The 15320-nt window shown below is 35.3% G+C and overlaps 2 protein-coding genes across 2 annotated transcripts in view; one reads left to right on the top strand and one right to left on the bottom strand.

Moving 5' to 3' along the window:
- LOC123663197 (calcium release-activated calcium channel protein 1-like) overlaps positions 1–9441 on the top strand; it is a 41950-nt gene extending 32509 nt beyond the window's left edge. Inside the window, exons 2-7 of the mRNA XM_045597895.1 lie at positions 1247–1482; positions 4061–4256; positions 5784–5934; positions 6813–7082; positions 8311–8412; positions 8554–9441. Coding sequence (XP_045453851.1) covers positions 1247–1482; positions 4061–4256; positions 5784–5934; positions 6813–7082; positions 8311–8412; positions 8554–8702 — 1104 coding nt within the window. The 3' untranslated portion in view covers positions 8703–9441. The remainder of the gene's footprint in view (positions 1–1246; positions 1483–4060; positions 4257–5783; positions 5935–6812; positions 7083–8310; positions 8413–8553) is intronic.
- A 2268-nt stretch (positions 9442–11709) lies between these two features.
- On the bottom strand, positions 11710–14960 carry LOC123663194. The gene is made up of 3 exons (XM_045597891.1): positions 14521–14960; positions 14029–14259; positions 11710–13199 (listed from the first exon to the last, which is right to left on the bottom strand). Exons 1-3 carry the CDS (start codon positions 14805–14807, stop codon positions 13043–13045), a joined length of 675 nt encoding a protein of 224 aa, XP_045453847.1. The 5' UTR covers positions 14808–14960; the 3' UTR covers positions 11710–13042.
- Between the last annotated feature and the right edge of the window lie 360 nt (positions 14961–15320).

Here is a 15320-nt window from a genome sequence, read left to right as displayed (position 1 = left end):
TAGCCACCAACGCCACCATTTATCACAAGTTAAGGAACTCTTTGTAGTCAAAATTTAACTTATTACGTACTATAATTTAAATAATTACTACCTATATACCTACTTGTTTGTGTTGATTGGTAGGCATAAATTATGTACGTAAGTATATATGGATTTAGTAAGTGTAACTATATGGATTTTTTTTTTTGTGTATCCATTTTGTATGTGTATGACTAGCCCGTTGGCGCAGTTTGTAGTGACCTTGCTTTCTGCTCCGGGGGTTGTGGGTTCGATTCCCACCCCGAGTCTGTGTATATATAATATATGTATGTATTATTTATAAGAATGTTTATCGAAAAAAAAAATATCTATACCAGTCGGCTGTTACCTATAACACAAGCATTAAATTGCTTACTTTAAGAACAGACAACCGTGTGTGTATTGTATAGATATTTATTTATATTATTTATCTATTAATTGTATCTATAAATGTCTTGTATACGTTTAGAATTTTGTACAAAATTTCAGAAGAATCAATGTACAAATGTCCACTTTTGAACGTCTTAAGGTTGACTGGTAGTAAATGCTTTTAAAATTAGCTTGTCTTTTGTGTACAACGGTACCTACTAATTAAGTATTATAATTTATAAAGAAGAGTTTGTTTGGTTGAACGCGATAATCTCATAAGCTATTTGTTCCTATAGTAAAATTATTTTAGTGTTAGATATATCCCATAGCTCGCTTATGTAGTTATCTAAGAAGGCTGTATTACATCACACTTAAATCAATGAGATCTATGAACGTACTAAAAATGTAGCAAAATCGTGAATTTTTTTTCTATAGAATTAGTTAATCTTATTGCTGGCATAGATATTGTAAATGTTTTGTTCCGCCAAAACGAGTGCGCTTAGGACCACACGAGTGAAGTAGAACTTACGAAACGTAATTCTCTCTTTTTCTATCTTCAACTTATATCATCTTTACTAACTTATATCTCCCTCTCAACTTCCGTTCGCATCTCCCGATCACACTTTTCGTAACGCTCTCGTCACGCGTTCACCAGCTTACTCCCCAAGTCAAGCCTGCGTACAGAAGTTTTACTTCAGTAAAAACAAATGGAAAGAGAAATGTCTACTCATAATTTGAATATTATTGTAGAGCTATGATTTTATTGGTATTTATATTCTGGCGTAGTCCTGCATTCATGTATACGATATTGTAACTCGTGTCATTTTAAAAGTGTTTTATTTAAACTATCTCATTGCAGATATCCGAAGCGAGCTTCGTGACAAGCGTGGAAGAATCGTCTCGTATAGATCAATGCACACAGACTCCGCCGAGCGGGAAATCGAGACCCTTGCAACGATACAACACCACCGACCACTTGTACGACAGACCGAGACCCTACCGATTAAAAGAATACCGACCGAAAAGCTTGGGTGTCTGCGACTCTTACCAATGTCTGGGGAAACCGCCGAGCTATGACAGTGGAAGCCAATCGAAGTAAGCCTTAACATTATTGTTTTTAAATGTCATTTTAAAATCAAATGTAGACCTGACCTAAATAAAAGAAAGAGAAAAAAATTACAACTTTTTTAAGAGACGTCCACAGTTTAGTTCGGAACGATAAAGGTGACGTGGTAATAATACAAATCCTACAAAAAAAATTACATCTCCGAATTACTCCGTCTATAATGTTGTTGATGACTTTTACCACGTATTGAGGGAATGTGCCCGGAACAAGGACATCAGAGATACATGTCCTTTTATTAATGAGTTGGGAACATGTAATACCATCCTGGCTGACCCACTCTCAGACTTGGCCCGAATTTTATATAAGTTAGTGGATAGGAGAACTTAAGTTGTGAATATGTAATAATTAAACTACGGCAACATAATCGCTCTTGCGATAAAGCCCTTAAATTTGGTTTAAAAAAAAATCCTCCATTTTTTTCCTCAATCTATATATGTATATAAAAATGAATGGTTGTTTGTACGTCCTTTATAGAATCTTAAATTATGCATTTGATCACGTCATGATCTTCAGCAAAGAGTTGTCCATGAGCTCACAAAAAAAAGCGTAGCAACGCGCGCAAGATACAGCTAGTAAAGAATAATAAATAAATAAAAATAAACATTTTTTCCTTATTGAACAATAGTCTATAATTTACGAATGGGATTTCTCAAATATACAAAAAACTGTGCAATGAAATGTTTTAATGATCAGGTAGGTACGTCTTAGAAATACAAAGAAATAAAACTGTTATCATATTTTTTGTTTTGTTTGGTTAATTTGGAAATATTTTTTTTAAAAATAACTAAACATATTAGACATAGTTTGTGTTTTTCTTTAATATGTTTTAGTTTCCCATAGCAAAAAATACTATGGCCCTGTTTCACCAGGTGTGGATCCGATGGTAAAATTTTTTTTTTTTTTTTTATTTTTTTTTTTTTATCATCGAATTCTACTATATCTATGAGATGTTTCTATTCGCATATATTAATATAAAGTTGCAGTTTACTAATTGAGACGAAACATGTCCTAATAGCGTATTCTACATCCCGCTGTCGAGGTCTGAATGTATCGCCATTCGTCAAATGACGTTACCCACAACTGATGAAACAGGCCCATAGTAACGCAATTACATTTTACTTATCCGTAACTAAACGTAAAACAATATCTATAATATAAAAATGAGTCGCTGACTGTGTTGCTAAGCGCAAAACTCGAGAACGGTTGGACCGATTTCGCTAATTCTTTTTTATAAATATTCCTTGAAGTACGAGGATGGTTCTTACGGAGTGAAAAATTCTAAAAAAAAAAAAAAAATCCTGAAAAAGTCTAAAAACAACACTTTTCTATACTCCCATACAAAAGATTTGTGATAATACTTAAAAGTCACTGTTAGGCGATACGAAGTTCGCCGGCTCAGCTAGTTATATAAAAAAATGAATGTTCCTAAGCGCATAACTCGAGAATGGCTCGACAAATTCGGCTAATTTATTTTTTGTATGTTATTTAAGGCTTACGGAAGGTTTTTATAATTTAAAAAAATATTAACTTTTGACAGAACGAAGTCTGTCCGGGCAGCTAGTAATAAAATGAATTCTTAGAGCAAATCAAAAATGTGAAAAAAGTTGAACGCAAATCAAAAACGTTTTAGTAAATAAATATATGTATAATATAATTATCTTGTAAATAGAGCCAGGTATCTCGTTGTTGTCAGACAAACAAGTAGCTTTTGAATTATCATTGTTTCTGATGTTAAATCAAATGTTTACTTATGTTGATGTGTCATTTCCCTTCACACGTTAGTAAATAACGCGAACAATAAATTTTCCAGTTACTCATACATTCATCATATAAAGCGAAAACTCGGCCGGTGATCATTCTAATACTTGCATGTCTAAATATTTTCATAATTCCTACTAAATATGGGTGGGATACGGCAGGGTATATCTTGTTCAAAATTTGGAGGCACCCGTCTGGGGAAGTGCGTACTTCTAGAAGATCATAGGCAATTAATTAGTACCTTAATGCTGTGTGGTTACGGCATCAAAGAATATAGGCATAGGGTGTCGTAAGAGGCGACTAAGGGATAACACAGTCCCACTACTACCTTGGAACTTAAAAAGCCGACCGATGGCGAGATAATCATTCAACTGCCGGCTTTAAAATACACAGGCCAAAGACGGGCATTAGCGTCTTCGGTGCGACAAAGCCAGCCCTGCGGTCAACAACCCGCCTGCTCAGCGTGGTGACTATGGGTAAAACACACGAGTTCACGCCATTTTTGGCGTGAACTTGTAGGGGTCTATGTCCAGTAGTGGACTGCGAAAGGCTGCTGTGATGATGATAATAGTGCCTACTTTCAAGTAGTGTCGTGTTCCTGTGGTGAGTGAGGTTGCCAAATCTCCAGGAAAGGAGAAATGGGTTAAGGTTGGCAATACGTTTCCAATGCTCTTTATGGTACAAGGGTCTGTACGCTATAGTATCCACTTACAATAAGACAGACTGTACGCTAGGTTCCCATCTTTACAGTATAAAAAATTATAAACCTAAAATATTTTTCCCTCGCAGAAACAAGGTCACAGCAGCGGACAGTCCCACAATTTCAGTGACTCCGCCTCACAGTCTGGAGTACGACTTGAAGGGTGGCTGCACGCCAAACGGGAGCATCACGCCAACGGGCATGATGTCAAACAAGTCTAACACCACGGTGCTGCTAAGCCCTGGTTACTTACAAAGTCCATGCCCATGTAACCAATCGATTAGGGTAAGTAATCATAGTGTGAGATCGCGTAAAGTTATATAAGTACAACAATAATCCTTTTATTTTTTGGAATCATAGGAATAATAAAATAAAACTGAATGATAGACGCAATTATAGACATTTGAGATTTATGAAAAAATACTTAGCTAGGCTTTAAGGGCTCATAATTGTGTTAGCTCGCAAAACATAACGGGCAACTAGTAATCATATTTAAAATTGGAACATATTAAAAATAAAATTTTTGAATTTTTTTTTTTTTTTTTTGTTCAAAACACAAAAAACACATAGTTAAAACTTATACATAAGCCTGCCACGAAAACTCACAAGAGCTTATCCGGACAAGCCGCCGCGTCGCATATCATATTATCATATAATATCTTTATCGTACCGTACCATGTTAGGCCATTAAATTTAACCCGACTGGGGAAGTATTTCGATCTTATAGACATAGACATACACAGCAGACATAGACAGCTAATAATGCTTTCAAGCAGTGTTGTATTCCTGTGGTGAGCAAGGTGACCAGAACTATTGGGGGTAATTGGGGGTTGGGTTGGCAACGCGCTTATAATGCTTCTGGTGTTACAGGCATCTATAGGTTACGGTAATCGCTTACCATCCGGTGAGCCGTAACAATTATATAATTTAAAAAACATTGAAATAGGCTAACTAAACACCACAAAATCGTCTATTTGCCATCAATCAATTTAACTTAATTACTTAAAGGACATAATTATATTAAGCAAATATTTCAGTAAAAATATTATATGATGTGATATTAGTAATAATAATAATAATACACTATTGTACACCAAAAACAGAAATAATACATAGCAAAGAAAGAAAAATATTACCAATATATTCATTAGGTACAAAGGGCGGCCTTATCGCTAAAAAGCGATCTCTTTCAGGCAACTTTAGGGCAAAGGAAATGGTCGTATAGCGTCAGCATAAGTCTACATGTTACAACAAATTTATAATAAATATTGAAATAATTAAACATATAAATACATACATACAAACATACTTACATATATACATACATACCCACATACATGCATACATACATATAAATACATTCATTCATTCATTCATTCATTCATTCATTACAGCCTATACAGTCCACTGCTGGACATAGGCCTCCACAAGTTTACGCCAAAAATAACGTGAACTCATGTGTTTTGCCCATAGTCACCACGCTGGGCAGGCGGGTTGGTGACCGCAGTACTGGCTTTGTCGCACCGAAGACGCTGCTGCCCGTCTTCGGCCTGTGTATTTCAAAGCCAGCAGTTGGATGGTTATCCCGCCATCGGTCGGCTTCTTAAGTTCCAAGGTGGTTGTGGAACCTTGTTATCCCTTAGTCGCCTCTTACGACACCCACGGGAAGAGAGGGGGTGGCTAAATTCTTTAGTGCCGTAGCCACACAGCACATAAATACATATATACATTATATTATATATATATTATTACATAATATTAAGTATTGTTAAATTATAAATAGCAAATCATAAAATATTGTAATAATTCCAGAGTGTCAGCGACGTGGCACTAACGATGCCAGTGGCCGCGTACACCGACGAAATACCTGGACCTGCCTCGCCGGACGGACTGTCCTGGAGACGACTGCACATGTCTAGAGCCAAGCTCAAAGCTACCGCTACCACTTCTGAACTATTATCAGGTGAGTGAAAAATAATTTAAAATCGTTTTATATGTGAATTGTGCTGTAGGTGTATTTGAACAATCTGGATCACCAAGAATATTTCAATAACTATATCAATTTTATATCGTTTTTATGAGTTTTATTGTAATAACTAGCTGCTCGGACAGACATCGTTTTGTCAAAACTTAATAGATTTTTATTAATATAGATTTTTTTTAGTATTATAACATTTCGTGGGCCTTAAGAACATACTTAAAAAAAATTAGCCGTTTGGTCGAGCCATTCATTTTTATTTATATACCTAGATTTATGATTAAAAAAATATTTCCCGTCTAACGTATTTAATCAGGAGTATCAAGACATTTTTCAAAGATTTGATTTGATATTAACTCAAGTTAATCGATTCCATGATCTTACAAATACTTTAAACGGCCTCATCATCATCATCATCATCATCATAATTTCAGCCCATAACACTCCACTGCCACTGCTTGACATAGGCCTTCACAAGTACGCGCCAAAAATGGCGTAAACTCGTGTGTTTTGCCCATAGTCACCACGCTGGGCAGGCGGGTTGGTGACCGCAGGGCTGGCTTTGTCGCACCGAAGACGCTGCTGCCCATCTTCAGCCTGTGTATTTCAAAGCCAGCAGTTGGATGGTTATCCCGACATCGGTCGGCTTTTTAAGTTCCAAGGTGGTAGTGGAACTGTGTTATCCCTTTGTCGCCTCTTACGATACCCACGGGAAGAAAGGGGGTGGCTATATTCTTTAATGCCGTAACCACACAGCTTTTTTTAAACGGCCTATCCCTAATTCATTAAGTGTATAAAATCGAACTTCTTCGAACTCTTTCGACTCATTATACACTCCCTCATATTATTCCTGTTTATTCCAGGTTTCGCAATGGTAGCGATGGTTGAGCTACAGATCAACGAACCGACGAACGTTCCAGAATGGCTCTTCGTAATGTTCGCGGTCTGCACAACGGTCCTAGTAGCGGTCCACATATTCGCCCTCATGATATCAACGTACTTGCTGCCCAATATAGACGCGGTTAGCAAGATGGACAACAGCCCGGGGGCCCCGGCCCGCGCCTTGAGGGATTCTCCCCATGAAAGGATGAGGGGCTTCATAGAACTCGCTTGGGCGTTTAGTACTGTGTTAGGTAAGTGAGGAAAAATATATATGTATTTATTTTTACCTCTTCTTTTGGATCTATTCAGCCTACACCTTTCCATTGCTTAGGAAAGGCTTATTTGTTTATTTATTTATACTCTGTTATGTATCACAAATAGAATCTGAACCAAACCTAATGATGGTTACAAATGATGTAGAACAAAACACAAAAACGGGATTTTCCCGTTTGGTTCAGTCGTTCGGAAGTTATGCGCATACATACATTTCGACGGCTGATTTTCATTTAAATGGATTGTAAATAAAGCTGAAAGATAGTTACAGACTTATTGTATAGTACAATGGGCGGATTGATAGCCAAGTTTATCATTTAATATGGTAAATATTTTCAAACTAGAATAATGCTTGACGACCGTTCTGGTATAATGGTGCGTGTGGTCGCGGGTTCGATTCTCGCTCGGAATGGATATTTGTGTTTTTTATACAAATATTTATTTCCGGTCTGGTAATCCCTCTGGGTCTCCCCACCGTGCCTCGGAGAACACGTTAAGCCGTCGGTCCCGGTTGTTATCATAAATACCTGATAGTGATCGTTACTCATAGCAGGGTGGAACATATCCGCCAACTTGCAGTGGAGAAGCGTCGTGGATTAAGCTCCAATCCTTCTCCTACGTGGCGAAAGAGGCCTATGCCCAGCAGTGGGATATTACAGGCTGAAGCGTAGCGTATATGCTTGTACGTACGTATTCGCCAACCCGCAGTAGAGCTTGGTGGATCAAGCTACTACTACACGGAGGAAGATGCCTAGAGGCCCAGCAGTGGGATATTACAGGCTGAATCGTGACTGTAATCGTGATCGTACGTAGTTTACACGAAGGACCAAACATCAGAGTATCATAAAAATACTAACAACAAAAGTTATATTTTACCTTTTCGTAAAAGAAAAATTAAGTGTTTATACAAATATATGTATAAATTTCTATTTAAAAAGTGTTATATAGCGAGAGTCGTCGCGTGGTCCAAGCGGTCACAATACACTGTAGGCTATTGGCGTTGTGTTTGTTCTGTGCATGTTTCTGAATTATTGACATGGCAGGATTTCTGAAATGAGGGCCGTTGAGTTATAGCCTTTGATTTTATTTTATTTAATGTCAAGAACGCCTAAAAAATGTAAACTATCAAAGAAAGTGTATTAAGTATTTTAATTTTTTCCCTAAATTGCAAAAAAGAATGTTAATTTATTATTTTTTTTATTCCAGGTTTGTTCCTATTCTTAGTGGAAATAGCTATTCTATGTTGGGTGAAGTTTTGGGACTACTCTTTCGCGGCGGCTACGGCAGCCACCGTTATTGTCATACCAGGTGATTAATTACAATCATTTAAAGATATTTTAATGATATTATATAAAATTAACCTAGATTTTTATTTATTTATTAATGACTTTATAGAACATGTTTACGTTTTATGTACAGGCTTTCTAATGAAAAATCTTTTTTTTTCAGTATTAATAGTGTTCGTTGCATTTGCGATACATTTCTACCACTCTTTAGTCGTGCAGAAGTGCGAAACCTCCGTCCAAGACATCAAACAACTCGAAAACATGAAGCGAGATCTAGACACGGCAACTGTAAAAGTTAATATGTATCAATAATGGGGAATTTGTATGCCATATCTAAATTATATATAGGTGCCTAATTTTGAAATTAATATAGATATTTTTTTTAGCAAATTATGTTTTTAGTTAAATGAAAAATATTTTATAAAATACGTTTATTAATATTTCTTGAAGAGTATATCGATGGTGTGTTTTAAATAAATACTGTGATGTTTATAATAAGTGTGGATTAAATCTTGTAATAAGTGAAATTTCAATATCGGATAGGATTTTATTATTATATTCATTCATAAAAAAAAATTGTATCGTGAATAATCTCATTCCATTTATTAATTAGAAAACGAAAACCGTTATGAGTGACAGCTGTCATGACAGCTCGTGATTGTGTCGAATATTCATAAAATTAAAAAATCGAATTTTGAGTCTCAAAGACAAATAGCCGAGTTTTTTGTAGACTAATTGTAAATAAATTATTAAAACAATAAAATGAAGTTATTTTTTAAAGTAAGTTTGTTGTTATTTTGTCTTGACATATTTTACTACGCTTAAATTAAGTATTAAAGATTTTATAACGTATATGTATTAATAGCAAATACTTTTTATCCGAAGACTAAATTTTTTAATATTTATTATATAATTATAGAGTATTAAATATTCCTTTACACAGTACAATTTAAACGGTTTTTTTTTTGTTTAAAAATCTTAATTGGTTATTGTATTCCACTAAAATAAATGTAAATTTTAAATGACGTTCAAAATTAAACATGTGACATTATTTATGTACTTTTTTTTAAATCGAACCTTTGTTTTTTAACCTAGTTTAATAAGTATACGATGTATTCAAAAAGTAAGGTTTCTTTATATTTTTATTATATTTATACTGTTCCCTTCAAAGTAATCCAACTTAGATACATTGCACTTGTGCCAACGCTTTTTACAATCCCTAAAGCACTTCCCATGTGCAATTTTTTTTTTTTTTATAGCCTTGTACTCCTCCAACAATGCAGTTTATTTCATCAATCGTTGCAAATCTCCGTCCTTTCATAGGTCTTTTCAGTTTTGGGAACAGGACAAGATCCTGAGCGATGCTCATGTGACAGTTCTTCTGATTAGTGTTGCCACCTTAGCCCTTATGGGGCAAGATCTGGCTCTTTTTAAGATTGGATTTCTTCGGATTTCACTATTTAGCCTTAAGAGGACAATCTAACCTCTTTCAAACAACACAGAAACCTCTCTTGCCATAATCCAATTAGGAACTCGCAAAGCAATTTTGGACATGGAGAAATAGGCCTATGCCCAGTAGTGGAATATTACAAGCTGAAGCAGGAAAGCAATTTCTAACTCTTCAGAAAAAGAACTACCTACCATAGTTCCGAAGACCAATTACAATTCTTGAGAAAACTTAAGTCACGCTGTTTTGTGTGCTACGGTCAGTTCTAGGACTCGAACTGGTTGAAATGATCTCAGTTCCCTCTCTGCTAACCTTCTTCTTAAGGTTCTTAGGTTCAGACTTACATTTTGTACCTTAAACAAATTGATAAAAACCTCGAAAGATGTAGCGAACCTATTTCGCAGAACGTTCGAGACTTTGTAACGATCATATCTCTCTGATGTACATCTTCTGCGATTTTTCGTGACCTTCTTAGGTAAGAACTAGTCCGTCTGTAACACTGGATTGCGTACTGAATAATAGTTTGTGGATATCAAGCATTCAACCTACGTGACGCTGGCTAAGCCCAACGTCCGCAAGTGCCACAGCCCTGCCTGCTCAAGTTGCGTAAATGAAATCACGGTACCCTAACACCTTGATTTAAATCGAAGGAATGGTATCACAACGTTTCAAAGTAAATGTATCCTTACAGAATATATAGCTGGAATGTCAAATTTCTACTAATCTCATTATTGTTGTATTACAACAAACAAAACGATTAAGAGATTGTTTTTATTATTGTATATATATATATATATATATATATATATATATACTCACTTATAAATTTTGCGCCTAGCACTTAAAGTACAAGTTAACATACGCTTCAGCCTGTAATATCCCACTGTTGGGCACAGGCCTCTTTCCCCATGTAGGAGAAGGATCAGAGCTTAATCCACCACGCTGCTACAATGCGAGTTGGCGGATATATTCTCTACTATGAATAACGATCGCTATTAGGTGTACATGATAACTGGGACCGACGGCTTAACGTGCTCTCCGAGGCGCGGTGGGGAGACCCACACTCCCCTGAACTGCACAAACACCCAGACCACGGCAAACATCTGTGTAACCATTACAAATGTTTGTCATGTGCGAGGATCGAACTCGCAACAGCCACAAAAGTGCTGTGACCGTTGCGCCAACGCGGCGTCAACAAGTTAACATAAAGAAATTATATCGCCTTTTAGTTGAGTGGCCAGTTAATTCTACCTCTGATTGTATAGGTATATCTATACATTAAAAAAATAAAATCGAAGTCTCTTTGTAATACCGCTTTTTAATAAATTCATATGGACATATACACGGTACACATACCAAAATAACATTTTTTTACAATTTTTGTCTGTCTGTAAGTCTGCTTGTTCCGGCTAATCGCTGAAACGGCTGGACCGATTTTGATAGGGCTTTCACTGGCAGATAGCTGATGTAATAATGAGTAACTTAGACTACTTATATTTTCAAAATTTATTTTGTAACTCTGCGAACCGAACAATAACTTTTTTTTTGGTTAATTCCACGCGGACGAAGTCGCCGGCACCGCTAGTATTTATAAATATATATATAAAGCTAAGGTACGTACGGCAGGATATATCCTGCTCAAAACCTTACAGATCACAGCTAAATAACGCTGCTCTCAAGTAGCGTTGTGGTAAGAGGGCCAGAGCTCTCGGGGATTGGGGTCAGGGTCGCCAAAGCGCTTACAATGCTTAAGGTGTTGTAGACGTCTATAGGCTACAATGCCTGCTTACCATCATGTCATTCGTATGTTTGACAACCTTTCGTAAAAAGGAATAAGGAAACCATTGGTACGAGAAATAAAAGAAACGCGACTATTAATCAAGTATTTATTTAATCCTTTCTTCTTTTTTCTTACATCAATCTATCGTACTTGAAACACTTCTACATACATTTTTCGAATATAACATTAAAATTAATATCAACAACATTTATGACAAAAAAAAATCAATGACAAATACAATTATTTTAATAATAAAACCTAAAAGCTACACGGTAATTATGAGAAAAATTAAACAAAAAAATGCTTACAAAAATTAAAATTTTTCAGAATATAGAGAATTATTTAAAATTTCAATCTTTATTGACTTTATATTAGTTTTTTTGACCACGATTACGATCATTCCTGTTCGGATTTGTTAGAATTGATTTATATTTATTATGACTAACAGAAAAAAAAATGTAAATATCGTATTCTTTATACAAAACACACCATGAATAGTTGAACACTGAAGTCATATTAGGGGTATACATTAAATACATTCACACGTATGTGGCAGGTCTTTGTTTACTGATGAGATATTGCAAGAGGTCTGGAGAAAGTTGACATTTAAATGCATTTGTTTAGTTTAGTTCTTAAATTTGTTTATGACAGTAAAACACGAGCATATAATAATTTGTTTGGGGGTAACTGAAAGTGTTGAGGGAAAAGTCTAAAACAGTAAATATCCATTTAACGTATTTTATGAATAAAAGCCAATATCTTTCTTAAATATACTAAAGAGCGTATAGTCCTATGTAAGTCTTTATAAATATTGTAAATCCGAATTTACACTCAGCTAACTTACACTATTTCTAGAAATTTCTTCTTCCAAAGCTGATGTTAGCTTCCGAATTGTCATTTTTTTGTTAAGTCAAAAATATGGCAGCCATTGTGATGTCCTCCATTGCCTGAAGTTGAAGGCAAAGTTCTTTAGTTAACGAAGATGGAAATATCATGTTAACAATTAGTTTTCAAGCAATATTTTGTGTTACTTTGTAGTAATGCAATCAGCTGCTTAATGTAAACCCGGCAGAGAAAGATTGTAAAGAGGACAGGTGTGACTTTAAATAATTATGTTACATAAAAAGTACTAGGGCATATGAATATAGGTTTTCAGTACTCAAACATGACTTTTGACTTCAATTTAAATGTAAGAATTCAATATTTTCTTACAAGCTTATACCCACTGCTGAGTATATGCTTTCATACACTGTTTGGAAGTAGGGTTGGAGCTCTTAATTCACCATGCTGCTCCTCTACAAGTTGTCGGATATATAATTTCTTCATAGAAGTTTAAAAAAATGCTATTAGATAAATACACCCATCATCTTCACAACCTAACTGATATAAATATCAATACTTTAAACTACACAATATGTAAGAAAATCACATTTCCATGTCTATTCTGGAATTTTCTGTGACCAGGACACCGTTCCTCTTTTTGTGTGTTTCTTCTTCTTGGGGTTCCTTCTCTTCTACAATGTTCTTTAGTACCTCTTCTCTGGGCTTCCATACTACTAGTGACATCTGAGGTTTTTGTAATCTGTGGACAAATTATTTTTAATTTAGAATCATTTCAAATGTACCCACATAAAATGTTACATATAATGCCAAAACACTGACTTTAATGATTACAATACTCTCTGCTATATGTCAATATGAAAAAACAGAAATATTACTTTGTGTTGTTTGAATCTCTGGCCAGTAAGTTTTTACCTCAAAGAGAAACAAACATCCTTCCATCCATCCATTGTTGCCAAGTTACGTAATATTAGTATGATAGGACATATTGTCACTGGTATTTTTATAGGGTTTAAATTCTTAAAAACGAGAACTCTTTGAACTGAGGTAGGGCACAGCAGGAATTTCCTGCTCAAAATATGGAGCAGCCCGACTAGGGTAGTACCTCGGCCTTATAGAAGACCACAGCTAAATAATACTGTTTTCAAGCAGTATTGTGTTTCTGTTGGTGAGTAAGGTGACCAGAGCTCCTGGGGGGATTGGGGATTGGGTCGGCAACGCGCTTGCGATGTTTCTGGTGTTGCAGGCGTCTATAAGCTACGGTAATAGCTTACCATCAGGTGAGCCGTACGCTTGTTTGTCGAGCTAGTGGTATATAAAAAAAACGTAGTTTCATTATTTTTAGCTCTACTCACGAAAATACTTAAGTTATGATGTTGGCCATCCATAAACTCTCTCAAACTAAAAGAAGAATAACTCTGTTGTTTTGGCATTGAAAAACATAACAATTATTCTGTATTCAATAAAATTTATCACAATAATCGTTCTATACAATTTGTGTAATATACAGAAATTAATTATGATAAACAGGCAACTACACGTTTTTTTGTGTATATGTTTTTAAACCATACCTTTCCATTAGTACTTGGGGTAAAATAGGTTCCTCTTGTACTTTCTTCACATCTTCCGACAGTACGATGGTATGACCTTTCAATTTCTCACTGATACTCATTACGTTTGGCTCCACACTCAATTCCATAACATCCTCAGAGGCCAGGGAGTGTTGTGTATAGTTTGACGATATGTGAAGACCATTTAAGTGTGCTGCCATTTTCTCCTCTGTTATGAACTGCTTAGCTGGTCTAAAATAGATAACGTAACATTTAATGCTCTCTTAATTAGCTTCGAACAAAAAAATATCATAAATATTCATTTTATAAATAAATATCTTCAATATACACCGTTCGACCGTGTGGGTCGTCATACGTTACAAAAACATAACCACTAAACACTTAGGTACATATTTACATTATTATGGACTAGTTTCAGTTACTCAAATTTACATATATGTGTATTTTTATATAACGTGATGTTGTTAAAAATCATGTATATTTTTCACTTACATGGCTGGTTCCATATCTAAACTCTTTCTCTTACAATGTAACACTGGACTGGCTTTGGGTTGTTCATGGGTTTGAGCTGTGAATTGCACTAGATTAGGTGGAGAATGCAAGCTCCAGGGAAGACTTTGAACATTCCATGGAGTCCCTGTAGGCACTGGCATAAGATGTGGTTCTGATGTTTCACGGTTATAGGTAGATGACGAGGCCAGGGCTTGTTGGGCAAACATTTGTTTGGCCAATTCTTCTGACGGATTATATTGATACTGGGGGTAGTAATGAACATCCATTTTGTATCAGTATCCTCGTTTGCGTAGTGATTTTAAGCTTCCACACAATAATTCAAGAGCGCTACTGCGATTGCGAAGTTAAACAAACAATACAAAAACAATACGTGAATACGAAATTGCTTGACACTTCCAGAATTATACAAACCTTAAACCGAATACAGATTAACAAGGAGCTCCTATGAATTTTCTAGAATTCAGTGAACTTTTAGGTAAATTGATTTACTTAATTTATCTCCACTAATATTATAAATATGAATGTAAGTTTGTTTGTTAGGCTTTCACGCGAAAACTTTCCACATATATTCCTGGAGGTATTAGAAGTAACATAGGATACTTTAAAAAAAATAAATAAATGCAAACGAAGCCGCAGGTAAAAGCTAGTAGTAAATAAATCACAAATAAAAATAACAGTTAAACAAAGCTTAAATTTATTTTATTTTTAATTTTATTTAATTTTTTTTTTTCAGTATTGTCGACCCATCGACCATAAATTTTTGGTAGCAAGAGCTTAAA

This window comes from Melitaea cinxia, chromosome 20 (genome assembly GCF_905220565.1).
Source record: "Melitaea cinxia chromosome 20, ilMelCinx1.1, whole genome shotgun sequence".
Taxonomy (NCBI): Eukaryota; Metazoa; Arthropoda; class Insecta; order Lepidoptera; family Nymphalidae; genus Melitaea; species Melitaea cinxia.
Note: the sequence above shows the minus strand (reverse complement) of the source record. Positions and strands in the feature narration are given on the sequence as shown.